Source organism: Pelodiscus sinensis, chromosome 19 (assembly GCF_052426305.1).
Source record: "Pelodiscus sinensis isolate ZL-2025 chromosome 19, ASM5242630v1, whole genome shotgun sequence".
NCBI lineage: Eukaryota > Metazoa > Chordata > Testudines > Trionychidae > Pelodiscus > Pelodiscus sinensis.
Genome location: NC_143070.1, coordinates 1,268,820 through 1,296,483, shown reverse-complemented (window position 1 = coordinate 1,296,483; position 27,664 = coordinate 1,268,820). Strand labels below are relative to the sequence as shown.

The 27,664-nt window shown below is 72.7% G+C and overlaps 1 protein-coding gene across 1 annotated transcript; it reads left to right on the top strand.

The window, feature by feature from the left end:
- Positions 1-1,931: 1,931 nt before the first annotated feature.
- On the top strand, positions 1,932-23,593 carry LOC142823576 (class I histocompatibility antigen, F10 alpha chain-like). The gene is made up of 9 exons (XM_089771582.1): positions 1,932-1,950; positions 15,376-15,497; positions 16,816-17,085; positions 18,271-18,546; positions 18,897-19,175; positions 20,144-20,251; positions 20,337-20,378; positions 20,593-20,631; positions 23,218-23,593. Exons 2-8 carry the CDS (start codon positions 15,428-15,430, stop codon positions 20,616-20,618), a joined length of 1,071 nt encoding a protein of 356 aa, XP_089627708.1. The 5' UTR covers positions 1,932-1,950; positions 15,376-15,427; the 3' UTR covers positions 20,619-20,631; positions 23,218-23,593.
- The last annotated feature ends 4,071 nt before the right edge of the window (positions 23,594-27,664 follow it).

The window sequence follows — 27,664 nt, the reverse complement described above, 5'->3', positions numbered from 1 at the left end:
CTGCAGGCAGGAGTGAGGGGCACTGGGGGGCAGGGGCTGTGGGGCGGGAGTGAGGGGCACCGGCGGGACGGGGGGCTATGGGGCGGGAGTGAGGGGCACCGGCGGGACGGGGGGCTGTGGGGCGGGGGTGAGGGGCACCGGCAGGGCTGTGGGGCTGTAGGGCGGGAGTGAGGGGCACCGGCGGGACGGGGGGCTGTGGGGCGGGAGTGAGGGGCACCGGCAGGGCTGTGGGGCTGTAGGGCGGGAGTGAGGGGCACCGGCGGGATGGGGGGCTATGGGGCGGGGGTGAGGGGCACCGGCAGGACGGGGGGCTATGGGGCAGGGGTGAGGGGCACCGGCAGGGCTGTGGGGCGGGGGTGAGGGGCACCGGCAGGACGGGGGGCTGTGGGGCGGGGGTGAGGGGCACCGGCAGGACGGGGGGCTATGGGGCGGGAGTGAGGGGCACCGGCAGGACGGGGGGCTATGGGGCAGGGGTGAGGGGCACCGGCAGGACGGGGGGCTATGGGGCAGGGGTGAGGGGCACCGGCAGGGCTGTGGGGCGGGGGTGAGGGGCACCGGCAGGACGGGGGGCTATGGGGCGGGGGTGAGGGGCACCGGCAGGACGGGGGGCTATGGGGCTCGGGGGAGCGGGTCCCGGCTCTGCCAGGCCTGGCTGGGTCCCCGTGCTCCTCACCCGCCTTACAGGGCCCGGGGCTCCCTCTACGGGCCCACAGGAGCAGGACAGGACAGTGGGTATCGCACCTGCTCTGCCGAGGGGTCTGGCCTGTCCTTGGGGAAGAGGACCCAGGCGCCCGGACTCCCAGCCCCCCTGCTCTAACCACTAGGCCCCGTGCCCCTGCCCAGCCCCAGAATGGCGGAGGGAAAGGCTCCATTGGGGCCTGGCTTCGTGGGCTCCCAGGGCCGGGTTGGAGCCAGCGTCCTGCAGCGAGGGCCAGCGCTGCCCCGGGCCGCAGAGGGGAAACTGAGGCAGGGTGGCGGCGGTGCCAGGCCCCGGCTGCCCGGCGCGGCGGGGACGGAGCCAGCGTCACCTCAGACTTTCCTGGCTCCCTGTCCCCGGCTCTGCACCGCTCGGAACAACCAGCCGCCTCCGGCCATCGCCCCCGGGAAGGGCCGGGCCGGCGCCTCCGTGATGGGACCCCGGCCCCGACGGGCGGCCCAGGCCACGGCTGGACTCAGGGCCCCCGCTCTCCCCACTAGACCCCACTGCCGGGGGGGCCGGACCCAGGCGTGCCCCGTCCCAGGGCGGCCCCGGGCCCGGTTGGCAGGCTGGGCCGGCCGGGGTCAGGCGGAAGGAGCGTTCCGGCGCTTGTTTACCGTCCGCCGGCGGTCGCCCGAGCAACCAAACAGCCGCATCCCGGCGACAGATGTTGCAGCATCCAGATGCCATAGCACAGCGATGAGGCAACCGGCCGGCGGGGGGCTCGGGGCCCGGCCACGTGCAAAGGAGAGAGGGGGCCCCCAGGCTGGGGTTCCCCACGGAGCCCCGCCCCCTGCCCTGTGGGGCCCCTCACGCCCGCCCCACAGCCCCTGAGCCCCCCATCCTGCCGCACCCCTCTCTCCTGCCCCACAGCCACAGCCACAGCCCCCCAGCCTTTTCACACCCTTCACTCCACAGCCCCTGCCCCCCAGCCCTGCCTGTGCCCCTCACGCCCGCCCCACAGCCCCTGAGCCCCCCATCCTGCCGCACCCCTCTCTCCTGCCCCACAGCCACAGCCCCCCAGCCTTATCACACCCCTCACTCCACAGCCCCTGCCCCCCAGCCCTGCCTGTGCCCCTCACTCCCGCCCCGCAGCCCCTCCCCTCCAGGCCTGCCGGTGCCCCTCACTCCCGCCCCACAGCCCCTCCCCTCCAGCCCTGCCGGTGCCCCTCACCCCTGCCCCCCCCATGCCTGGCACCCTGGCCCTGTGGGGGGAGGCGCTGATGCCGGGGAGCGAGGACACAAACAGACTGGTGAGCGTGCGCCCCGCCCAGGCGCTGGCCCTGATCCGGCTGGCGCGGGCCCTGGCAGCGGGAGCCACAGTAGCTCTGGGCCGAGGCGCCGCCGGCTCCTGGCCCGGGGTGCTGGGGGGACTCAGAGTTTCCACTGGCTTTTCCCGGGGGGGGCTGCGTGCGAGGCCGGTCTGGTTTAGTCATTGCCCGCGAGAAGGTGAGGTCAACCCCCCGGGGATGGAAACAGGAGAAAACAAAGGGAAGAGCCAAGGGAGGAAGCACGCGGGAAGCCAGGCCAGGCAGGGGACGGGGAAGGACGGATGGAGGAAGGGGGGATGGACGGAGGAAGGAAGGAAGCCAGGCCAGGCAGGGGACGGGGAAGGACGGATGGAGGAAGGGGGATGGACGGAGGAAGGAAGGAAGCCAGGCCAGGCAGGGGACGGGGAAGGACGGATGGGGGAAGGGGGATGGACGGAGGAAGGAAGGAAGCCAGGCCAGGCAGGGGACGGGGAAGGACGGATGGGGGAAGGGGGATGGACGGAGGAAGGAAGGAAGCCAGGCCAGGCAGGGGACGGGGAAGGACGGATGGGGGAAGGGGGATGGACGGAGGAAGGAAGGAAGCCAGGCCAGGCAGGGGACGGGGAAGGACGGATGGAGGAAGGGGGATGGACGGAGGAAGGAAGGAAGCCAGGCCAGGCAGGGGACGGGGAAGGACGGATGGAGGAAGGGGGGATGGACGGAGGAAGGAAGGAAGCCAGGCCAGGTGGGGGATGGAGGAGGACAGACGGACAGACCGACAAGTGGAAGGACAGACGGAGGGAAGCCAGGCCAGGTGGGGGATGGAGGATGGACAGACGGACAGACAGACTGGTGGAAGGACAGACGGAGGGAAGCCAGGCCAGGTGGGGGATGGAGGATGGACAGACGGACAGACAGACTGGTGGAAGGACAGACGGAGGGAAGCCAGGCCAGGTGGGGGATGGAGGAAGGACAGACGGACAGACAGACAGGTGGAAGGACAGACGGAGGGAAGCCAGGCCAGGTGGGGGATGGAGGAGGACAGATGGACAGACAGACAGGTGGAAGGACAGACAGAGGGAAGCCAGGCCAGGTGGGGGATGGAGGAAGGACAGATGGACAGACAGACAGGTGGAAGGACAGACGGAGGGAAGCCAGGCCAGGTGGGGGATGGAGGAGGACAGATGGACAGACAGACAGGTGGAAGGACAGACAGAGGGAAGCCAGGTCAGGTGGGGGATGGAGGAGGACAGATGGACAGACAGACTGGTGGAAGGACAGACGGAGGGAAGCCAGGCCAGGTGGGGGATGGAGGAAGGACAGATGGACAGACAGACAGGTGGAAGGACAGACGGAGGGAAGCCAGGCCAGGTGGGGGATGGAGGAAGGACAGATGGACAGACAGACAGGTGGAAGGACAGACAGAGGGAAGCCAGGCCAGGTGGGGGATGGAGGAGGACAGATGGACAGACAGACAGGTGGAAGGACAGACAGAGGGAAGCCAGGCCAGGTGGGGGATGGAGAAGGACAGATGGACAGACAGACAGGTGGAAGGACAGACAGAGGGAAGCCAGGCCAGGTGGGGGATGGAGGAAGGACAGACGGACAGACAGACAGGTGGAAGGACAGACGGAGGGAAGCCAGGCCAGGTGGGGGATGGAGGAGGACAGATGGACAGACAGACAGGTGGAAGGACAGACGGAGGGAAGCCAGGCCAGGTGGGGGATGGAGGAAGGACAGACGGACAGACAGACTGGTGGAAGGACAGACGGAGGGAAGCCAGGCCAGGTGGGGGATGGAGGAAGGACAGACGGACAGACAGACTGGTGGAAGGACAGACGGAGGGAAGCCAGGCCAGGTGGTGGCAGGAGGCAGGACAGCTGAAGGAAGCCAGGCCAGGCGGGGGATGGAGGAGGGACAGACGGACAGGTGGAAGGTGTGACGACGCAGTCGGGGTCCCCGGATCCTGCACCCCTGTAGCAGCGGTAGAACAGGGGCTGTACGGCCCCTCCAGGACACGGCCCAGCACAGACGTGGGGCGATTGCACCATTCAGGGCCAGGGTGGTTCAGACCCCTTGGGTGAGAGCCCATCACCCCTCACCCCCAGCAACCTCAGCCTGGCCCTCCAGCCTGCCCCTCCCCCGACACTCGCTGTCCCCCCCTGCCCGGTTGGGTCTCTGTCTAGTGCCCTAGGCAGCCCCCCGTGGGGCCGTGCTCGCAGGCCGAGGCCAGTAGGGGTCAGTCACCGCCCGAGCACCCCAACCCACAAGGGACTGACACTGCATCAGCATGTGGGGAGTCAGTGGGGACCACACAGCCCAGTGCAGGGGGACCCGGTACGGAGCAGACAGCCCCCCCCAGGGCACACACACAGCCCAGCGCAGGGGGGCCCCGTACGGAGCAGACAGCCCCCCCACGGCACACACAGCCCAGCGCAGGGGGACCCGGGTACAGAGCAGACAGCCCCCCCCACGGCACACACAGCCCAGCGCAGGGGGACCCGGGTACGGAGCAGACAGCCCCCCCCCACGGCACACACACAGCCCAGCGCAGGGGGACCCGGGTACAGAGCAGACAGCCCCCCCCACGGCACACACAGCCCAGCGCAGGGGGACCCGGGTACGGAGCAGACAGCCCCCCCCATGGCACACACACAGCCCAGCGCAGGGGGACCCGGGTACAGAGCAGACAGCCCCCCCCACGGCACACACAGCCCAGCGCAGGGGGACCCGGGTACGGAGCAGACAGCCCCCCCCCATGGCACACACACAGCCCAGCGCAGGGGGACCCGGGTACAGAGCAGACAGCCCCCCCCCCACGGCACACACACAGCCCAGCGCAGGGAGGCCTGGGTACGGAGCAGACAGCCCCCCCCACGGCGCACACACAGCCCAGTGCAGGGGGACCCGGTACGGAGCAGACAGCCCCCCCACGGCACACACAGCCCAGCGCAGGGGGACCCGGTACGGAGCAGACAGCCCCCCCCCACGGCACACACAGCCCAGCGCAGGGGGACCCGGTACGGAGCAGACAGCCCCCCCCCACGGCACACACACAGCCCAGCGCAGGGGGACCCGGGTACGGAGCAGACAGCCCCCCCACGGCACACACAGCCCAGCGCAGGGGGGCCCGGTACGGAGCAGACAGCCCCCCCACGGCACACACACAGCCCAGCGCAGGGGGACCCGGGTACGGAGCAGACAGCCCCCCCCACGGCACACACAGCCCAGCGCAGGGGGACCCCGTACGGAGCAGACAGCCCCCCCACGGCACACACAGCCCAGCGCAGGGGGACCCGGTACGGAGCAGACAGCCCCCCCACGGCACACACACAGCCCAGCGCAGGGGGACCCGGGTACGGAGCAGACAGCCCCCCCACGGCACACACAGCCCAGCGCAGGGGGGCCCCGTACGGAGCAGACAGCCCCCCCCACGGCACACACACAGCCCAGCGCAGGGGGGCCCCGTACGGAGCAGACAGCCCCCCCACGGCACACACACAGCCCAGCGCAGGGGGACCCGGGTACAGAGCAGACAGCCCCCCCCACGGCACACACAGTCCAGCGCAGGGGGACCCGGGTACAGAGCAGACAGCCCCCCCCCCACGGCACACACACAGCCCAGCGCAGGGGGGCCCCGTACAGAGCAGACAGCCCCCCCCACGGCGCACACACAGCCCAGCGCAGGGGGACCCCGTACGGAGCAGACAGCCCCCCCCACGGCACACACACAGCCCAGCGCAGGGGGGCCTCGGTACGGAGCAGACAGCCCCCCCCCCATGGCACACACACAGCCCAGCGCAGGGGGGCCCGGGTACAGAGCAGACAGCCCCCCCCACGGCGCACACACAGCCCAGCGCAGGGGGACCCGGGTATGGAGCAGACAGCCCCCCCCCATGGCACACACACAGCCCAGCGCAGGGGGGCCCGGTACGGAGCAGACAGCCCCCCCCCACGGCACACACAGCACAGCGCAGGGGGACCCCAGTACGGAGCAGACAGCCCCCCCACGGCACACACACAGCCCAGCGCAGGGGGACCCGGGTACGGAGCAGACAGCCCCCCCCACGGCACACACACAGCCCAGCGCAGGGGGACCCGGGTACGGAGCAGACAGCCCCCCCCACGGCACACACAGCCCAGCGCAGGGGGACCCCGGTACGGAGCAGACAGCCCCCCCCCACGGCACACACAGCCCAGCGCAGGGGGACCCCGGTACGGAGCAGACAGCCCCCCCACGGCACACACACAGCCCAGCGCAGGGGGACCCGGGTACGGAGCAGACAGCCCCCCCACGGCACACACAGCCCAGCGCAGGGGGACCCGGGTACGGAGCAGACAGCCCCCCCACGGCACACACAGCCCAGCGCAGGGGGGCCCCGTACGGAGCAGACAGCCCCCCCCACGGCACACACACAGCCCAGCGCAGGGGGGCCCCGTACGGAGCAGACAGCCCCCCCCACGGCACACACACAGCCCAGCGCAGGGGGGCCCCGTACGGAGCAGGCAGCCCCCCCCAGGGCACACACACAGCCCAGCGCAGGGGGGCCCCGTACGGAGCAGACAGCCCCCCCCACGGCACACACATAGCCCAGCGCAGGGGGGCCCCGTACGGAGCAGACAGCCCCCCCCACGGCACACACACAGCCCAGCGCAGGGGGACCCGGGTACGGAGCAGACAGCCCCCCACTATGCCACAGAAGGAAACCATGGGTAAGTGGGGGATGGAAGCAGCACAGCTGGACAGACAGAGGGACGGATGGAAGGCCAGATGAAGGAAGCCAGGCCACACAGGGGATGGAGGAAGGAGAGACAGCCAGCCAGATGGAAGGACATACGGAAGGAAGCCAGGCCAGGCAGGACAGAGGAAGTGAGGACGGATAGATGGATGGAAGTACAGACGGACAGAGCCAGGCCAGGCGGGTTGAAGGAAGGACAGATGGACAGACAGATGGATGGAACCCACCCAGACAGATTGGAGGAAAGCCAGACAGATGGAAGGACAGACAGATGGAGGAGCCAGGCCAGGCATGTCAGAGGAAGGACAGACAGAGGGAAGGACGGACAGACGGGGGGATCCAGGCCAGGCTGGGCGGAGGGAGGACAGACAGACGGAAAGACGGACAGACGAGGGGCGCCAGGCCAGGCGGGTGGGAGGGAGGACAGACAGACGGAAAGACGGACAGACGAGGGGCGCCAGGCCAGGCGGGTGGGACGGAGGACAGACGGACAGACGGGGGGAGCCAGGCCAGGCAGGGTGGAGGGAGGACAGACGGACAGACGGGGGGAGCCAGGCCAGGCAGGGTTGGAGGGAGGACAGACGGAAGGACAGACGGGGGGAGCTAGGCCAGGCGGGGCGGAGGGAGGACGGACGGACGGACAGACGGGAGGAGCCAGGCCAAGCAGGGTGGAGGGAGGACAGACGGATGGACAGACAGGAGGAGCCAGGCCAGGCGGGGCGGAGGAAGTACCAATGGACAGACAGACGGGAGGAGCCAGGCCAGGTGGGGCGGAGGGAGGACAGACGGACGGACAGACGGGGGGAGCCAGGCCAGGCGGGGCGGAGGGAGGACAGACGGACGGACAGACGGGGGGCGCCAGGCCAGGCGGGGCGGAGGGAGGACAGACGGACGGACAGACGGGGGGCGCCAGGCCAGGCGGGGCGGAGGGAGGACAGACGGATGGACAGACGGGGGGCGCCAGGCCAGGCGGGGCGGAGGGAGGACAGACGGATGGACAGACGGGGGGCGCCAGGCCAGGCGGGGCGGAGGGAGGACAGACGGACGGACAGACGGGGGGCGCCAGGCCAGGCGGGGCAGAGGGAGGACAGACGGACGGACAGACGGGGGGCGCTAGGCCAGGCGGGGCGGAGGGAGGACAGACGGACGGACAGACGGGGGGCGCCAGGCCAGGCGGGGCGGAGGGAGGACAGACGGACGGACAGACGGGGGGCGCCAGGCCAGGCGGGGCGGAGGGAGGACAGACGGACGGACAGACGGGGGCGCCAGGCCAGGCTGGGCGCAGGGAGGACAGACGGACGGACAGACGGAGGGCGCCAGGCCAGGCAGGGCGGAGGGAGGACAGACGGACGGACAGACGGGGGGCGCCAGGCCAGGCTGGTCGCAGGGAGGACAGACGGACGGACAGACGGGGGGCGCCAGGCCAGGCGGGGCGGAGGGAGGACAGACGGACGGACAGACGGGGGGCGCCAGGCCAGGCTGGTCGCAGGGAGGACAGACGGACGGACAGACGGGGGGCGCCAGGCCAGGCAGGTCGGAGGGAGGACAGACGGACGGACAGACGGGGGGCGCCAGGCCAGGCGGGGCGGAGGGAGGACAGACGGACGGACAGACGGGGGGCGCCAGGCCAGGCGGGGCGGAGGGAGGACAGACGGACGGACAGACGGGGGCGCCAGGCCAGGCGGGGCGGAGGGAGGACAGACGGACGGACAGACGGGGGGCGCCAGGCCAGGCTGGTCGCAGGGAGGACAGACGGACGGACAGACGGGGGCGCCAGGCCAGGCGGGGCGGAGGGAGGACAGACGGACGGACAGACGGGGGCGCCAGGCCAGGCTGGTCGCAGGGAGGACAGACGGACGGACAGACGGGGGGCGCCAGGCCAGGCAGGTCGGAGGGAGGACAGACGGACGGACAGACGGGGGGCGCCAGGCCAGGCGGGCGCAGGGAGGACAGACGGACGGACAGACGGACGGACAGACGGGGGGCGCCAGGCCAGGCGGGTCGCAGGGAGGACAGACGGACGGACAGACGGAGGGCGCCAGGCCAGGCAGGTCGGAGGGAGGACAGACGGACGGACAGACGGGGGGCGCCAGGCCAGGCGGGGCGCAGGGAGGACAGACGGACGGACAGACGGGGGGCGCCAGGCCAGGCGGGGCGCAGGGAGGACAGACGGACAGACAGACGGGGGCGCCAGGCCAGGCTGGGCGCAGGGAGGACAGACGGACGGACAGACGGGGGGCGCCAGGCCAGGCAGGGCGGACGGAGGACAGACGGACGGACAGACGGGGGGCGCCAGGCCAGGCGGGTCGCAGGGAGGACAGACGGACGGACAGACGGGGGGGCGCCAGGCCAGGCGGGTCGCAGGGAGGACAGACGGACGGACAGACGGGGGGCGCCAGGCCAGGCAGGGCGGAGGGAGGACAGACGGACGGACAGACGGAGGGCGCCAGGCCAGGCAGGGCGGAGGGAGGACAGACGGACGGACGGACAGACGGGGGGCGCCAGGCCAGGCGGGGCGCAGGGAGGACAGACGGACGGACGGACAGACGGGGGGAGCCAGGCCAGGCGGGCCGGAGGGAGGACAGACGGACGGACAGACGGGGGGCGCCAGGCCAGGCGGGGCGGAGGGAGGACAGACGGACGGACAGACGGGGGGCGCCAGGCCAGGCGGGGCGCAGGGAGGACAGACGGACGGACAGACGGGGGGCGCCAGGCCAGGCGGGGCGGAGGGAGGACAGACGGACGGACAGACCCCACCCTGTCCCCTGCCCCATTCCCAGCCCCCCAGCCAGGCCTGCCCCAGGGCGGGTGGGAGCCGGGATCCCCTGGGGGCACCAGGCCCCTGCCCGGGCTGCTGGGTAGAATCGAGGCCCCCCAGCGGCCCCTCGGCCGGGCCTGTCCCGCGCCCCCGGGGAGCCTGGGAGCACGGGCTGTACCGGGCCGGCCGGGGGCCTGCGGGGAACGTGACTCACGCTTGGCCCGCGCCCCACGGTCCCGCCCTCCCTGTTGTTGTTTCTCTCGCCACACGAGTCGGAGGAATTCGCCTGGCGCCAGCCCCAGCCCGGGCGCCGGGGCCCGTCCCTGGGGGGCGGGGGGCAGGTCGTCGCGTCCTCCCCCACTCGGCAGGGCCGTGGGGGCTAGTGGTTAGAGCAGGGGCTGGGAGCCCGGCCTGCCGGGAGCAGGGCCCTGGGGTGGCTCCCGGGCGTTGCGTGTCCCTGGCCGGGCCGGTGCTTTGCCGCGGTTCTCGGAGCCGCGCGTGAGTCAGCGAGGGCCGGGGGGCCGGGGGGGCCGGGGGCAGCAGGTGTGAGGCCGGGGGGGCCGCGCTGGGGGGCCCCCGCTGCGTCCCGGCGGGTTTGCTTCTCCCCTGCCAGGGGCGCGGGGAGTCGTGTGAAGCAGCCAGAAAGCTCGTGCTGGGCCGGCGGCCCCCAGCCAGCACCCTGCTCCAGAGCCCCCCTCTAACCACTGGCCCCCGCTGCCCTCCCAGAGCCGGGATGGACCCAGGCACCCTGCTCCAGAGCCCCCCTCTAACCACTGGCCCCCACTGCCCTCCCAGAGCCGGGATGGACCCAGGCACCCTGCTCCAGAGCCCCCCTCTAACCACTGGCCCCCACTGCCCTCCTAGAGCCGGGATGGACCCAGGCACCCTGCTCCAGAGCCCCCCTCTAACCACTGGCCCCCGCTGCCCTCCCAGAGCCGGGATGGACCCAGGCACCCTGCTCCAGAGCCCCCCCTCTAACCACTGGCCCCCGCTGCCCTCCTAGAGCCGGGATGGACCCAGGCACCCTGCTCCAGAGCCCCCCTCTAACCACTGGCCCCCACTGCCCTCCTAGAGCCGGGATGGACCCAGGCACCCTGCTCCAGAGCCCCCCTCTAACCACTGGCCCCCACTGCCCTCCTAGAGCCGGGATGGACCCAGGCACCCTGCTCCAGAGCCCCCCCTCTAACCACTGGCCCCCACTGCCCTCCTAGAGCCGGGATGGACCCAGGCACCCTGCTCCAGAGCCCCCCCTCTAACCACTGGCCCCCACTGCCCTCCTAGAGCCGGGATGGACCCAGGCACCCTGCTCCAGAGCCCCCCCTCTAACCACTGGCCCCCGCTGCCCTCCCAGAGCCGGGATGGACCCAGGCACCCTGCTCCAGAGCCCCCCCTCTAACCACTGGCCCCCACTGCCCTCCTAGAGCCGGGATGGACCCAGGCACCCTGCTCCAGAGCCCCCCCTCTAACCACTGGCCCCCACTGCCCTCCCAGAGCCGGGATGGACCCAGGCACCCTGCTCCAGAGCCCCCCCTCTAACCACTGGCCCCCACTGCCCTCCCAGAGCCGGGATGGACCCAGGCACCCTGCTCCAGAGCCCCCCTCTAACCACTGGCCCCCACTGCCCTCCTAGAGCCGGGATGGACCCAGGCACCCTGCTCCAGAGCCCCCCCTCTAACCACTGGCCCCCGCTGCCCTCCTAGAGCCGGGATGGACCCAGGCACCCTGCTCCAGAGCCCCCCCTCTAACCACTGGCCCCCGCTGCCCTCCTAGAGCCGGGATGGACCCAGGCACCCTGCTCCAGAGCCCCCCCTCTAACCACTGGCCCCCACTGCCCTCCTAGAGCCGGGATGGACCCAGGCACCCTGCTCCAGAGCCCCCCCTCTAACCACTGGCCCCCACTGCCCTCCTAGAGCCGGGATGGACCCAGGCACCCTGCTCCAGAGCCCCCCCTCTAACCACTGGCCCCCACTGCCCTCCTAGAGCCGGGATGGACCCAGGCACCCTGCTCCAGAGCCCCCCTCTAACCACTGGCCCCCACTGCCCTCCCAGAGCCGGGATGGACCCAGGCACCCTGCTCCAGAACCCCCCCTCTAACCACTGGCCCCCACTGCCCTCCTAGAGCCGGGATGGACCCAGGCACCCTGCTCCAGAGCCCCCCTCTAACCACTGGCCCCCACTGCCCTCCTAGAGCCGGGATGGACCCAGGCACCCTGCTCCAGAGCCCCCCCTCTAACCACTGGCCCCCGCTGCCCTCCCAGAGCCGGGATGGACCCAGGCACCCTGCTCCAGAGCCCCCCCTCTAACCACTGGCCCCCGCTGCCCTCCTAGAGCCGGGATGGACCCAGGCACCCTGGCGCTCAGCCCCACCTCTAACCACTGGCCCCCGCTGCCCTCCCAGAGCCGGGATGGACCCAGGCACCCTGCTCCAGAGCCCCCCCTCTAACCACTGGCCCCCGCTGCCCTCCCAGAGCCGGGATGGACCCAGGCACCCTGCTCCAGAGCCCCCCCTCTAACCACTGGCCCCCGCTGCCCTCCTAGAGCCGGGATGGACCCAGGCACCCTGCTCCAGAGCCCCCCCTCTAACCACTGGCCCCCACTGCCCTCCTAGAGCCGGGATGGACCCAGGCACCCTGCTCCAGAGCCCCCCCTCTAACCACTGGCCCCCACTGCCCTCCCAGAGCCGGGATGGACCCAGGCACCCTGCTCACAGAACCCCCCCTCTAACCACTGGCCCCCACTGCCCTCCCAGAGCCGGGATGGACCCAGGCACCCTGGCGCTCAGCCCCCGCTCCTCCCTCTAACCACTGGACCCCGCTGCCCTCCCAGAGCCGGGATGGACCCAGGCACCCTGCTCCAGAGCCCCCCTCTAACCACTGGCCCCCACTGCCCTCCTAGAGCCGGGATGGACCCAGGCACCCTGCTCCAGAGCCCCCCTCTAACCACTGGCCCCCGCTGCCCTCCTAGAGCCGGGATGGACCCAGGCACCCTGCTCCAGAGCCCCCCTCTAACTACTGGCCCCCGCTGCCCTCCCAGAGCCGGGATGGACCCAGGCACCCTGCTCCAGAGCCCCCCCTCTAACCACTGGCCCCCACTGCCCTCCTAGAGCCGGGATGGACCCAGGCACCCTGCTCCAGAGCCCCCCCTCCAACCACTGGCCCCCACTGCCCTCCCAGAGCCGGGATGGACCAGGCACCCTGGCGCTCAGCCCCCGCTCCTCCCTCTAACCACTGGCCCCCACTGCCCTCCCAGAGCCGGGATGGACCCAGGCACCCTGCTCCAGAGCCCCCCCTCTAACCACTGGCCCCCACTGCCCTCCTAGAGCCGGGATGGACCCAGGCACCCTGCTCCAGAGCCCCCCCTCTAACCACTGGCCCCCGCTGCCCTCCTAGAGCCGGGATGGACCCAGGCACCCTGCTCCAGAGCCCCCCCTCTAACCACTGGCCCCCACTGCCCTCCTAGAGCCGGGATGGACCCAGGCACCCTGCTCCAGAGCCCCCCCTCTAACCACTGGCCCCCGCTGCCCTCCCAGAGCCGGGATGGACCCAGGCACCCTGCTCCAGAGCCCCCCTCTAACCACTGGCCCCCACTGCCCTCCTAGAGCCGGGATGGACCCAGGCACCCTGCTCCAGAGCCCCCCTCTAACCACTGGCCCCCACTGCCCTCCTAGAGCCGGGATGGACCCAGGCACCCTGCTCCAGAGCCCCCCCTCTAACCACTGGCCCCCGCTGCCCTCCCAGAGCCGGGATGGACCCAGGCACCCTGGCGCTCAGCCCCCCGCTCCTCCCTCTAACCAGTGGCCCCCACTGCCCTCCTAGAGCCGGGATGGACCCAGGCACCCTGCTCCAGAGCCCCCCCTCTAACCACTGGCCCCCACTGCCCTCCCAGAGCCGGGATGGACCCAGGCACCCTGCTCCAGAGCCCCCCTCTAACCACTGGCCCCCGCTGCCCAACCAGAGCCGGGATGGACCCAGGCACCCTGCTCCAGAGCCCCCCCTCTAACCACTGGCCCCCGCTGCCCAACCAGAGCCGGGATGGACCCAGGCACCCTGCTCCAGAGCCCCCCCTCTAACCACTGGCCCCCACTGCCCTCCCAGAGCCGGGATGGACCAGGCACCCTGGCGCTCAGCCCCCGCTCCTCCCTCTAACCACTGGCCCCCGCTGCCCTCCCAGAGCCGGGATGGACCCAGGCACCCTGCTCCAGAGCCCCCCCTCTAACCACTGGCCCCCGCTGCCCTCCCAGAGCCGGGATGGACCCAGGCACCCTGGCGCTCAGCCCCCCGCTCCTCCCTCTAACCACTGGCCCCCGCTGCCCTCCTAGAGCCGGGATGGACCCAGGCACCCTGCTCACAGAACCCCCCCCTCTAACCACTGGCCCCCGCTGCCCTCCTAGAGCCGGGATGGACCCAGGCACCCTGCTCCAGAGCCCCCCCTCTAACCACTGGCCCCCACTGCCCTCCTAGAGCCGGGATGGACCCAGGCACCCTGCTCCAGAGCCCCCCCTCTAACCACTGGCCCCCACTGCCCTCCCAGAGCCGGGATGGACCCAGGCACCCTGCTCCAGAGCCCCCCCTCTAACCACTGGCCCCCACTGCCCTCCCAGAGCCGGGATGGACCCAGGCACCCTGCTCCAGAGCCCCCCCTCTAACCACTGGCCCCCACTGCCCTCCTAGAGCCGGGATGGACCCAGGCACCCTGGCGCTCAGCCCCCCGCTCCTCCCTCTAACCACTGGCCCCCGCTGCCCTCCCAGAGCCGGGATGGACCCAGGCACCCTGGCGCTCAGCCCCCCCCGCTCCTCCCTCTAACCACTGGCCCCCGGTGCCCTCCCAGAGCCGGGATGGACCCAGGCACCCTGGCGCTCAGCCCCCCGCTCCTCCCTCTAACCACTGGCCCCCGCTGCCCTCCCAGAGCCGGGATGGACCCAGGCACCCTGGCGCTCAGCCCCCCGCTCCTCGCTCTAACCACTGGCCCCCACTGCCCTCCTAGAGCCGGGATGGACCCAGGCACCCTGCTCCAGAGCCCCCCTCTAACCACTGGCCCCCACTGCCCTCCCAGAGCCAGGATGGACCCAGGCACCCTGCTCACAGAACCCCCCCTCTAACCACTGGCCCCCGCTGCCCTCCCAGAGCCGGGATGGACCCAGGCACCCTGGCGCTCAGCCCCCCGCTCCTCCCTCTAACCACTGGCCCCCGCTGCCCTCCCAGAGCCAGGATGGACCCAGGCACTCTGGCGCTCAGCCCCCCGCTCCTCCCTCTAACCACTGGCCCCCGCTGCCCTCCCAGAGCCAGGATGGACCCAGGCACCCTGGCGCTCAGCCCCCCGCTCCTCCCTCTAACCACTGGCCCCCGCTGCCCTCCCAGAGCCGGGATGGACCCAGGCACCCTGGCACTCAGCCCCCCCCCCCCGCTCCTCCCTCTAACCACTAGCCCCCACTGCCCTCCCTGAGCCAGGGAGACTCCAGGAATCCTGTCTCCCAGCCCCCCTGCTCTAACCACTAGCCCCCACTCCCCTCCCAGAGCCGTCCAGCAAAAGGTCCCACCTGCTCACACCCCCCCAGGCTCCGCTGACAGAAGCATCGGGCCGCTGTGCACTGGGGGGGGGGGGTGAGGCCGACCCCCCCGAAATCCCCACCCCCGACCTCGCTGTTGGGGCAGCGCTCAGGGAAACTGAGGCACGCCCGCGGGGTGACTGCGGGGCGGTGGCCATCCCAGCACCCCCCCTCCCCGTTTCCCCGCCCCACATCAGGGACCCATCGCCCGCTGCGGGCCTGCGCTCATCCCGCCGCGGAGTGACCCCCGTGCCCCACAGCGCGGCCCCCCAGCACCCCCCCGCGCTGCCCCCCGGCCGGGCAGAGGTTACCTCTGCGCCCGCCCAGGCCCCTCCCCGCCGGCTCCACTTTCATTTTCGCTCTCGACGGCCCGTTCCGGGTGCAGCGGGGCCCGACCCCACCGCGGCCCCACACTCCTGGGTCCCGGCTGCGGCGCGATGGGGGGCCGGACGCACCTGCTGCTGCTCTGCCTGGCGCTGGGGGCCCCGCTCTGCCTGGCCACGCCAGGTGCGTCCTGCGGCGGGGCGGGGCGGGGGCTGTCTGGGGCAGGAGGAGGGATGGGACCCGGCAGGCAGGGCTGCCCCATGGCCCTAGGGGGCAGGGAGTGGGGTAAGGGCAGCGGGGGGGGGTCTCCCCTGGCAGGCAGGGCTGCCCCATGGCCCCAAGGCGGCTCTAGGGGGCAGGGAGTGGGGCGGGGGGGCTCTCCCCTGGCAAGCAGGGCTGCCCCATGGCCCTAGGGGGCAGGGAGCGAGGTAAGGGCAGCGGGGGGGGGGGCTCTCCCCTGGCAAGCAGGGCTGCCCCATGGCCCCAGAGGAGCACTAGGGGGCAGGGAGTGGGGCGGGGGAGGCTGCCCCATGGCCCCAAAGGAGCACTAGGGAGCAGGGAGTGGGGTGGGGGGGCTGCCCCATGGCCCCAGAGGAGCACTAGGGAGCAGGGAGTGGGGCGGGGGAGGCTGCCCCATGGCCCCAAAGGAGCACTAGGGAGCAGGGAGTGGGGTGGGGGGGCTGCCCCATGGCCCCAGAGGAGCACTAGGGGGCAGGGAGTGGGGTGGGGGGGCTGCCCCATGGCCCCAGAGGAGCACTAGGGGGCAGGGAGTGGGGCGGGGGAGGCTGCCCCATGGCCCCAGAGGAGCACTAGGGGGCAGGGAGAGGGGCGGGGGGGCTCTCCCCTGGCAGGCAGGGCTGCCCCATGGCCCCAGAGGAGCACTAGGGGGCAGGGAGAGGGGCGGGGGAGGCTGCCCCATGGCCCCAGAGGAGCACTAGGGGGCAGGGAGTGGGGCGGGGGAGGCTGCCCCATGGCCCCAGAGGAGCACTAGGGAGCAGGGAGTGGGGTGGGGGGGCTGCCCCATGGCCCCAGAGGAGCACTAGGGAGCAGGGAGTGGGGCGGGGGAGGCTGCCCCATGGCCCCAGAGGAGCACTAGGGGGCAGGGAGTGGGGTGGGGGGGCTGCCCCATGGCCCCAGAGGAGCACTAGGGGGCAGGGAGTGGGGCGGGGGAGGCTGCCCCATGGCCCCAGAGGAGCACTAGGGGGCAGGGAGTGGGGCGGGGGAGGCTTCCCCATGGCCCCAGAGGAGCACTAGGGGGCAGGGAGAGGGGCGGGGGGGCTCTCCCCTGGCAGGCAGGGCTGCCCCATGGCCCCAGAGGAGCACTAGGGGGCAGGGAGGGGGGGCTCTGTTCTGGTAGGCAGGGCAAGCCCAGGGGGCCTGCTGCAGGGAGCAGGCAGGGCAGCAGGGGGCGCCGGTGCTAAAGGGCAGGGTGGGAGGGGCCTGTGCCCGAGTGGGAGGAGCTTCGGGAGCCCCTCCCCTCACCCCCTGCTGTGTGTTGCAGGCCCCGCCCAGTCCCACAGGCTGGCCTATCACTACGTGGGCACCTACGACGCCTCGGGGCTGCTGGCGTTCGGGGCCTGGGGGCTGCTGGACGGGACGCCCATCGACGGCTACGACCCGGCCACCCGCGCCAAGGTGCCCGCCCAGCCCTGGGTGGGGGCGGGGCTGGAGCCCGAGTACTGGCTCCGGGGGGGGGTGTCGCGGGCCGCCAAGGAGGCCTGGTTCCGCCGCAGCGTGGAGACCCTCAAACGCAGGACCAACCAGACGCAGGGTGAGCCCCCCGCAACCCACTGCCAGCGCGGAGCCCCCCGGCACGGAGCCCCCCGCAACCCCACTGCCAGCGCGAAGCCCCCGCCCCCCCGGCACGGAGCCCCCCGCAACCCCACTGCCAGCGCGAAGCCCCCGCCCCCCCGGCACGGAGCCCCCCGCAACCCCACTGCCAGCGCGAAGCCCCCGCCCCCCGGCACGGAGCCCCCCGCAACCCCACTGCCAGCGCGGAGCCCCCGCCCCCCGGCCTGCAACCCCATTGCCAGCACAGAGCCCCCTGCCCCCGGCACGGAGCCCCCCTGCTCCCCCAGCCTGCAACCCCATTGCCAGCGTGGAGCCCCCCACAACCCCATTGCCAGCGCGGAGCCCCCCGCCCCCCGGCACGGAGCCCCCCTGCTCCCCCAGCCTGCAACCCCATTGCCAGCACAGAGCCCCCCGGCCTGCAACCCCATGGCCAGCACAGAGCCCCCCATCCTCCCCGGCACGGAGCCCCCCACCTCCCCAGCCTGCAACCCCGTGGCCAGCACAGAGCCCCCTGGCCGGCACGGAGCTCCTGGCCCTGGCCCTGGCCCCACAGTGCCCTGAGAACCCCCAGCTGCCACGGAGCCCCCCACCCCGATCTCCCTGGAAACTCCTCTGGCCCCTGAAGACCCCCAGCCCCACTTTCCCCATGTCCCCACTGGAGCCCCCCTTCATGGCCCCCCAGAGCTCCCAGCTGGGTCTCCACATCCCCCCAGCATCCCACATATCCCCCAATTCCCGCCCCACCTCTCTGACCCCACGTATCCCTGCCCCACATCTCGCCCCATGGCTCCCCCTTTGGTACTACCTGACAGCTTGCCCTTTGGCCTTGCCCGCCACTGACACCTGACTCCGCCTCCTGCTGTGCCCCCCACTGGCGGCTGGCTCCACGCCCTGCTGTGCCCCCCACTGACCACAGGCTCCGCCCCCGGCCCCGCCCCCGCTGACGGCTGGCTCCACGCCCGGCTGTGCCCCCCACTGACCACAGGCTCCGCCCCCGGCCCCGCCCCCGCTGACGGCTGGCCCCGCCCCTGGCCCCGCCCCCGCTGACGGCTGGCTCCACCCCTGGCCCTGGCCCCGCCCCCGCTGACGGCTGTCCCCCCTGGCCCCGCCCCCGCTGACGGCTGTCCCCCCTGGCCCCGCCCCCGCTGACGGCTGTCCCCCCCAGGCCTGCACACGCTGCAGTGGGCGCTGGGCTGCGCGGTGGAGCCGGGGGGCATTGTGCACAGCTGGTACCAGTTCGGCTACGACGGGGAGGACTTCGTGGTGTTCAACTCGGGCAGCCGGCGCTGGCTGGCCGCTGTGGCCTGGGCCGAGGCCACGGGGCGCCACTGGGACGCCCAGGCCGAGTTCGGGGAGCAGCTGCAGTGCTACCTGCGGGACGCCTGCGCCGAGTGGCTGGACCGGTTCCTGCAAAACCGGCGCACCTGGGCCCGCGCCTCAGGTACCGGGGGGCCCAAAGAGAGGGGCTGCAGTGACCCTGGGGAGTCTGGGGCCACCCCCGACTGTGTGACAGGGCGACGCCCACGGAAAGGACTCGGGTGATCCCCAGATGTGGGGCTGGGGTGACCCCAAGGAAAGGGGCAGGGTGACCCCAGATGTGGGGCTGGGGTGACCCCCAAAGAAAGGGGCAGGGTGACCCCAGATGTGGGGCTGGGGTGACCCCCAAAGAAAGGGGCAGGGTGACCCCAGATGTGGGGCTGGGGTGACCCTGAGGAAAGGGGCAGGGTGACCCCACATCCGAAGTGACCCCCAGATGTGGGGCTGAGGTCTCACTGCCTCGCTCTCTCCCAGCCGCCCCCCAGCTGCAGGCCTGGTCCCGCCCCACCCCCGGGCAGGAGGGCTGGCTGACGCTCGGGTGCCAGGCCTGGGGGTTCCCCTCGCGGGACGTGGAGGTGACCTGGCTGCGGGGGGGCGCGGAGCTGCCGGGGGCCGAGCAGGGCCCGGGGCTGCCCAGCGGAGACGGGACCTACCAGCGCCACAGCCACCTGCGGCTGCCCGAGGGCCAGGCCGGGGGGGTGCGGTGCCGGGCGCAGCACGGGGACCTGGAGGCGCCGCTGGAGAGGGAACCGGGTGAGTGTCCCCCGCCCAGCTGAGCCCCCGCAGCCCCCCAGCGAACTCCCCGCCCTGCCCGGCCCCCCACGGAGCCCCCCAGCGAACTCCCCGCCCTGCCCGGCCCCCCAGGGAACCCCCAGCGAACTCCCCACCCTGCCCGGCCCCCCCACGGAGCCCCCCACCAAACTCCCTGCCCTGCCCGGCCCCCCAGGGAACCCCCAGCGAACTCCCCACCCTGCCCGGCCCCCCATGGAGCCCCCCAGCGAACTCCCCGCCCTGCCAGGCCCCCCACGGAGCCCCCCAGCGAACTCCCCGCCCTGCCAGGCCCCCCACGGAGCCCCCCAGCGAACTCCCCGCCCTGCCAGGCCCCCCACGGAGCCCCCCAGCGAACTCCCCGCCCTGCCAGGCCCCCCACGGAGCCCCCCAGCGAACTCCCCGCCCTGCCCGGCCCCCCACGGAGCCCCCCAGCGAACTCCCCGCCCTGCCAGGCCCCCCACGGAGCCCCCCACCGAACACCCCACCCTGCCCGGCCCCCCAGGGAACCCCCACTCTGTCCCTCGCAATCCCCCACAAACCCCCACCCTGTCCAGCCCCCACGGAGCCCCCACTGAACCCCCCGCCCTGCCCAGCCCCCCACGGAGCCCCCACTCTGTCCTTCGCAACCCCCCACGAACCCCCACCATGCCCAGCCCCCCACGGAGCCCCCACTCTGTCCCTCGCATCCCCCATGAACCCCCACCGTGCCCAGCCCCCCACGGAGCCCCCCACTGAACCTCCACCCTGTCCAGACCCTGGCAGCCCCCCCACCAATCCCCACCCGGCCACCCTCCCACTGAGCCCCTGCCTCCTGCAGCGCCCGCCGAGCCCCCTGCACTGCCCAGTCCCCCCCCACGGGACTCCCCTCGCCCTGTGCTCCCCACCCCCCTCCATTGCTTGGACCCCCAGATACCCCCAGTGGCTAACTGGTCTCCCCTTGCCTCTCCCAGTCCCCAGGGTGCTGCGCTTAGGGGGCGTCTCCCCCGGGACCGTGGCCGGGGTGACGCTGGGGGTGCTGGGTGGCCTGGCCGGGGTGCTGCTGCTGTGGATGACTCGAGGTAAGATGCAGGGGTGGGGGAGGGCTGGGGGGCAGGGGAGGGGGCTGAGAACGGGCACAGCTCACCCCCCCTTGTGTCCCCGCAGCACGCTGGTGGCCGGGCCGGGCCGAGCTGGTCCTCCTTGCAGGTGAGAGAGACCCCCCCCCCGCAGCCCCTGCTCTCAGCTGGGGGGGACCCCCTCCCCCACATCCCCCTTCACTCGGCTGGGGGACCCCTCCCCCACATCCTCCTTCACTCGGCTGGGGGACCCCTCCCCCACATCCCCCTTCACTCGGCTGGGGGACCCCCTCCCCCACATCCCCCTTCACTCGGCTCCCGCTAACCCCCCTTCTCTCCCCCAGAGGAAGAGGTGCCCGAAGGCAGCTGATCCCGTGGGTCCGGTAAGTGCAGTGAACCCCCCCACGCCCCTGTGACGTAGTGGGGGTACTTGCTGGGCAGGGGCCGTCCTGCCCCCACCCGGTACACGGAGAAATCCGCCTCCTGAGAATCAGACCTCCCAGGGGAGGTGCACTGAGCATCCTTCCCCTCTCTCTGAGCTGAGGTTTGCCTGCCAGCCCCTGCCTCTGGGGCAGCCTGCCCTTCCTCCCGCCCCAGCCAGTTAACCCTGGAAAGTCCCCGGTCCTGGGACCTGGTGCACTGAGCCCTCTTGTGGCCTTTTTGCCCACAGCGATGGCAAGTTAGGCTTTGGGCTGTCTCTGTCCAGGCCCTGGCTGGTTCTCTGGGGCGCAGACGACCTGTTCCTTGGTCTCGCCCCGTAGTTGACTCCCTCCGTCGCTCAGCCAAGATCCGGTCTCTGCGCGGTTCCCTCTCTCTCCGGGACTCCCGTTCACACCCGGACCGGCTCTCCGTGAACTCGTCCGCCAGTCTCCCGGCCTCCTGGGGGTTCTCTGGTCTCCGGTCCTTGAGCCACAGCCTCAGTTTGGGTGGGCACGCTTCATAGAACTGCTCCATCATGACCAGCCTGAGCAGCTCCTCTGCGGTCTGGGCTCCGACTCCAGACACCCACTTGCGGCAGTATTGCGCCAGGCAGGAGGCCAGATCCACATAGGTCTCCCGTGGCCCTTTCTGTACCCCCCGGAACTTCTTCCTGTACATCTCGGGGGTCAGCCCGAACTTGTGCAGCAGGGCCTCCTTGACTCGGTTGTAATCCCCTGGCTGTAGGTCCTCCAGCTGACTGAGCACTCCGGCCGCCTCCTGGTTCAGTGCGGGGACGAGCTCCTGCAGCCAGTCACCTGGGGGGACCCGTTGCAGTCCACAGGCCCTCTCAAAGGAGCTGAGGAACCCGTCTGTGTCGGCCATGTCCTTTAATTGGGCCACCACGAGCCTCTCAAAGCATCTGGCAGTCCTGGGACCTTGGGGCCCATCCGCACTTGGCGCAGCCAGTGCCCCGCCGGTTCTCCGCTCTGCCATGGCCAGCTCATGCTGCCGCTGCCTCTCTCGATCTTGGCGCTCCCTCTCTCGGTCCTCTACTTCCAATTCCTTGATCCGCAGCTGATCTCCAGCCGCCGCAGCTCCGTTGGGCTAGCTCCTGCCCTAGATGGGCTATTACTTGCAGGCCTCCCGGGAGACGCTGTCTCATCTCTGCGGTGGGTTCCAGCGCTCCTCCCCCTCTCTGAGCCTGACACACTCTCAGGGGGGGTCTGGCTGCTTCCCCTGGGGACAAGATCCTGGCCCTGTGGCTGGTCATTCTCTTTCAGCTGGGCAATCAGCTGGGCCTTGGTTGCTTTCTGCACAGGCAAGCCCCTCTCTCTGCACAGCCCCACCAGCTCTGCCTTCAAAAGTCGGGCGTAGGCCATCTGCCCGCTGGTCCCCTTGGTGCAGACTCACCAGTCTAGTGCTGCAGCGCCCCACGATTCCCAGGAACCGCTTCGCTCTGTCTCCAGCACGCCTGGCTCCAGGGCTCTTGCTTCTACTGCGCCTTGTCGCTCGCCGCTGGACGCTCCATCCATGGGGTGCAGTGCATCCCACTTCTGACACCAGTGTGACGGCGCGTTGGGGGTCCCCCGTCTCCTGCACCCCGAAATGGCACAAACAGACTGCACCAGCCGGTGGAATAGAGGAAGTTTATTGCCTCTCCAGGATACAGCATAGCACAGATGTAGTCTGGTCACAGAGCTGGGCTAGGATGCCTCAGGCCCCCTTGAGTTGGGGGGAGACTGGGCCCCTAAACTCCAGCTCCTCTCCCTAGGCTGTCTCATCCATCCTCACAGACAGCCACCAACCAACTAACCAACTTCCAGCCCTGCCCCCCAGCCAGGGCAGCATCCACCTTCCTTTGTTCCTCTCCATGGGGGGTGTCTGGCCACTGGTTCAACAAGTTTGGCATTAGCTTGGCCTAGTGAGGTTTTCCCTGCTGGGTCTTGCTCCAGACAGCAGGGGTCACCACAGCCCAGCAAGTACCCCCACTACGTCACAGCCCCCCATCACAGCACCCCCACCCCATCAGTGCCCCCACCCCTCCCCATCAGTCCCCCACCCTCACCCTGACCACAGCCTCCCCCATCCCCACCCTGATCACAGCCCCGCACCCTGCCCTCTCACTCCACCCCCATCACAGCCCCCCAACCTGCCCTCTCACTCCACCCCCATCACAGCCCCCCAACCTGCCCTCTCACTTCACCCCCATCACAGCCCCCCAACCTGCCCTCTCACTTCACCCCCATCACAGCCCCCCAACCTGCCCTCTCACTTCACCCCCATCACAGCCCCCCAACCTGCCCCCCATCAGAGTCTATCACAGCTCTCTGCCCCCCCCCCCCCCGCCTGGGTTTCTGGCAGAGCAGTTGCGCCACCATGTGGCCATGCCAGGTACTGCAGGGTCTGCTCTCCCCCCCCCTGCAGCCCCTCCCACTCCCCACGGGGGGGGGGGTGTCTGGGGGAACCCACCTTTCCCCCTGCTAAGTCCTGTACCAGCATCAGCAGGTCCCCCCCCCCCCCCAACTCTCTCTCTTTCCCGTTTCCCACAGGCCGGATCATCCGCCCGGAGGCAGGTCCTGTCCCGGACTCGGGACCTGGGAGACGTCGCCTGGACAGCGAGAGCCGGGCCCCACTGGCTGCCAGCTCATTTCTGCCCCCCAACTCTGCTGCGCCCTGTGACGTCGTGGGGGGGCGTCCACTCTTGTGACCTTGGGTCCACAATGGTTTGGCCTTTGCTGGTTGCCAGGGTGTGTGTGTGGGGGGGGGAGGTGGGGGGGTGTACAGACTAAGTCGAGTGCTGGGGGCTCGGGGCCCTGTGTGCCCCACCCCAAGGGGGCTGAGGCTGCCGGCCCCTCACTCCGATGCCCACACAACCCGGGCTGGGCTGTATCTCTGAGAAGCAATAAACCCCCCTGTGCTACTCGCTGCTGGATTCCCATGTGGCTGCTCCGGGGGTGCAGGGTCGGGGGGCTCCCCGACGCGCCCGTCACACGCCCCCTGGGCCCACTGGCCGGGGCAGGAAGGGGCCGGGGGCAGCAGGCAAGAGGCGGCTGTGGGGAGGCGCCCCTGACCGGCCCCGGGCGTGCAGCTCCGAGCACCGGGGCACCACGCGGCACGAGGAACCGGTTCGAATCGTCACCGCGTCTGTGTCTCACTCCCTGCCCCCCCCCGAGCCAGCCTGGCCCTGCCCCATTCCCCCCCCCCCCGGAGCCAGCCCGGCCTGCCCCATTCCCCGCCCCCCGGAGCCAGCCCGGCCTGCCCCATTCCCCGCCCCCCGGAGCCAGCCCGGCCTGCCCCATTCCCCGCCCCCCGGAGCCAGCCCGGCCTGCCCCATTCCCCGCCCCCCCGAGCCAGCCCGGCCTGCCCCATTCCCCGCCCCCCCGGAGCCAGCCCGGCCCTGGGTCCAGGTGGGAGCCGGTGCCCCCTAGAGGAGACAGGCCCTGCCCCACACCGGGCAATGAGTCCGGACTCTCAGGCGTTGAATTCTGCGTCCCGTTTATTTACACCAAAGGGGAAACGATCAGACCCCCCCCCCCCCGGCCAAGCCAGAAACTCCCCCGTTTGTGCAGCTGCCGACTCGGCTCCCCGGCCAGGACAAGCAGCCCCGGCACCGGGCACCGCGCCCCCCAGGCCGGCCCCTGCGCCCTGCCCCGATCCCCCAGCAGGAACAAGAAACGCTGCATGTTCCTGCTCCGCACCCCCCCCGAGCAGTGGAGCTGGGCTGCACGGAGCTAGTCACCCCGCCCCCCGTGATGGGCGCAGGCCCTGTGCACACGCAGGCAGGCAGCACAGAGCTGGGGGGGTTGGAGAGCCAAGGGCAGCCCCAGCAGGGACCAACCCCCAGGGGGAAATGCAAAGAGAGGGGGAAATCCTGGGAGAGACTCCAGGCTCCCAGCCCCCTGCTCTAACCACTAGCCCCCACTCCCCAGCCAGAGCCAGGGGGAGCCGTGTGCCAGGGCGACCTCCTGGGCATGCACCCTTGGATGGAGCTGTGGGGCAATAGCTAGGGCACCCCCCAGCTCTCAGCAGCCCCTTCCAAGTGTGCAGAGGTCAGTGGGCACCATGGGACCGACCCAGAGATTTGCTGTGGGTGCGCACAATGCTGGGGGGCAGGCGGGGGCCTCCCCATGGCTCAGAGCGGGTGCTCCCGGGTGTGCACAGAGCCGGGGCCGGGGGCTCAGAGCGGGCTGTCCCGGGCGTGCGTGGAGCCGGGGGCTCTCCGGCGCTCCGAGCGGGCTGTCCCGGGCGTGGGCGGAGCCGGGGGCTCTCTGGCGCTCAGAGCGGGCTGTCCCGGGCGTGGGCGGAGCCGGGGGCTCTCCGGCGCTCCGAGCGGGCTGTCCCGGGCGTGCGTGGAGCCGGGGGCTCTCCGGCGCTCAGAGCGGGCTGTCCCGGGCGTGCGTGGAGCCGGGGGCTCTCCGGCGCTCAGAGCGGGCTGTCCCGGGCGTGGGCGGAGCCGGGGGCTCTCCGGCGCTCAGAGCGGGCTGTCCCGGGCGTGGGCGGAGCCGGGGGCTCTCCGGCGCTCAGAGCGGGCTGTCCCGGGCGTGGGCGGAGCCGGGGGCTCTCCGGCGCTCCGAGCGGGCTGTCCCGGGCGTGGGCGGAGCCGGGGGCTCTCCGGCGCTCCGAGCGGGCTGTCCCGGGCGTGGGCGGAGCCAGGGGCTCTCCGGCGCTCCGAGCGGGCTGTCCCGGGCGTGGGCGGAGCCGGGGGCTCTCCGGCGCTCCGAGCGGGCTGTCCCGGGCGTGGGCGGAGCCGGGGGCTCTCCGGCGCTCCGAGCGGGCTGTCCCGGGCGTGGGCGGAGCCGGGGGCTCTCCGGCGCTCCGAGCGGGCTGTCCCGGGCGTGGGCGGAGCCGGGGGCTCTCCGGCGCTCCGAGCGGGCTGTCCCGGGCGTGCGTGGGGCCGGGGGCTCTCCGGCGCTCAGAGCGGGCTGTCCCGGGCGTGCGTGGAGCCGGGGGCTCTCCGGCGCTCAGAGCGGGCTGTCCCGGGCGTGGGCGGAGCCGGGGGCTCTCCGGCGCTCAGAGCGGGCTGTCCCGGGCGTGGGCGGAGCCGGGGGCTCTCCGGCGCTCAGAGCGGGCTGTCCCGGGCGTGGGCGGAGCCGGGGGCTCTCCGGCGCTCCGAGCGGGCTGTCCCGGGCGTGCGTGGAGCCGGGGGCTCTCCGGCGCTCCGAGCGGGCTGTCCCGGGCGTGGGCGGAGCCGGGGCTCTCCGGCGCTCAGAGCGGGCTGTCCCGGGCGTGGGCGGAGCCGGGGCTCTCCGGCGCTCAGAGCGGGCTGTCCTGGGCATGGGCGGAGCCGGGGGCTCTCTGGCGCTCAGAGCGGGCTGTCCCGGGCGTGGGCGGAGCCGGGGGCTCTCCGAGCGGGCTGTCCCGGGCGTGCGTGGAGCCGGGGGCTCTCCGGCGCTCCGAGCGGGCTGTCCCGGGCGTGCGTGGAGCCGGGGGCTCTCCGGCGCTCAGAGCGGGCTGTCCCGGGCGTGCGTGGAGCCGGGGGCTCTCCGGCGCTCAGAGCGGGCTGTCCCGGGCGTGCGTGGAGCCGGGGGCTCTCCGGCGCTCCGAGCGGGCTGTCCCGGGCGTGCGTGGAGCCGGGGGCTCTCCGGCGCTCAGAGCGGGCTGTCCCGGGCGTGCGTGGAGCCGGGGGCTCTCCGGCGCTCAGAGCGGGCTGTCCCGGGCGTGGGCGGAGCCGGGGGCTCTCCGGCGCTCCGAGCGGGCTGTCCCGGGCGTGGGCGGAGCCGGGGGCTCTCCGGCGCTCCGAGCGGGCTGTCCCGGGCGTGGGCGGAGCCGGGGGCTCTCCGGCGCTCCGAGCGGGCTGTCCCGGGCGTGGGCGGAGCCGGGGGCTCTCCAGCGCTCCGAGCGGGCTGTCCCGGGCGTGGGCGGAGCCGGGGGCTCTCCGGCGCTCCGAGCGGGCTGTCCCGGGCGTGGGCGGAGCCGGGGGCTCTCCGGCGCTCCGAGCGGGCTGTCCCGGGCGTGGGCGGAGCTGGGGGCTCTCCGGCGCTCCGAGCGGGCTGTCCCGGGCGTGGGCGGAGCCGGGGGCTCTCCGGCGCTCCGAGCGGGCTGTCCCGGGCGTGCGTGGAGCCGGGGGCTCTCCGGCGCTCCGAGCGGGCTGTCCCGGGCGTGCGTGGAGCCGGGGGCTCTCCGGCGCTCCGAGCGGGCTGTCCCGGGCGTGCGTGGAGCCGGGGGCTCTCCGGCGCTCAGAGCGGGCTGTCCCGGGCGTGCGTGGAGCCGGGGGCTCTCCGGCGCTCAGAGCGGGCTGTCCCGGGCGTGGGCGGAGCCGGGGGCTCTCCGGCGCTCCGAGCGGGCTGTCCCGGGCGTGGGCGGAGCTGGGGGCTCTCCGGCGCTCCGAGCGGGCTGTCCCGGGCGTGGGCGGAGCCGGGGGCTCTCCGGCGCTCCGAGCGGGCTGTCCCGGGCGTGGGCGGAGCCGGGGGCTCTCCGGCGCTCCGAGCGGGCTGTCCCGGGCGTGCGTGGAGCCGGGGGCTCTCCGGCGCTCCGAGCGGGCTGTCCCGGGCGTGCGTGGAGCCGGGGGCTCTCCGGCGCTCCGAGCGGGCTGTCCCGGGCGTGCGTGGAGCCGGGGGCTCTCCGGCGCTCCGAGCGGGCTGTCCCGGGCGTGCGTGGAGCCGGGGGCTCTCCGGCGCTCAGAGCGGGCTGTCCCGGGCGTGCGTGGAGCCGGGGGCTCTCCGGCGCTCAGAGCGGGCTGTCCCGGGCGTGGGCGGAGCCGGGGGCTCTCCGGCGCTCAGAGCGGGCTGTCCCGGGCGTGGGCGGAGCCGGGGGCTCTCCAGCGCTCAGAGCGGGCTGTCCTGGGCGTGGGCGGAGCCGGGGGCTCTCCGGCGCTCAGAGCGGGCTGTCCCGGGCGTGCGTGGATCCAGCGCTCAGAGCGGGCTGTCCCGGGCGTGGGCGGAGCCGGGGGCTCTCCGGCGCTCAGAGCGGGCTGTCCCGGGCGTGGGCGGAGCCGGGGCTCTCCGGCGCTCAGAGCGGGCTGTCCCGGGCGTGGGCGGAGCCGGGGCTCTCCGGCGC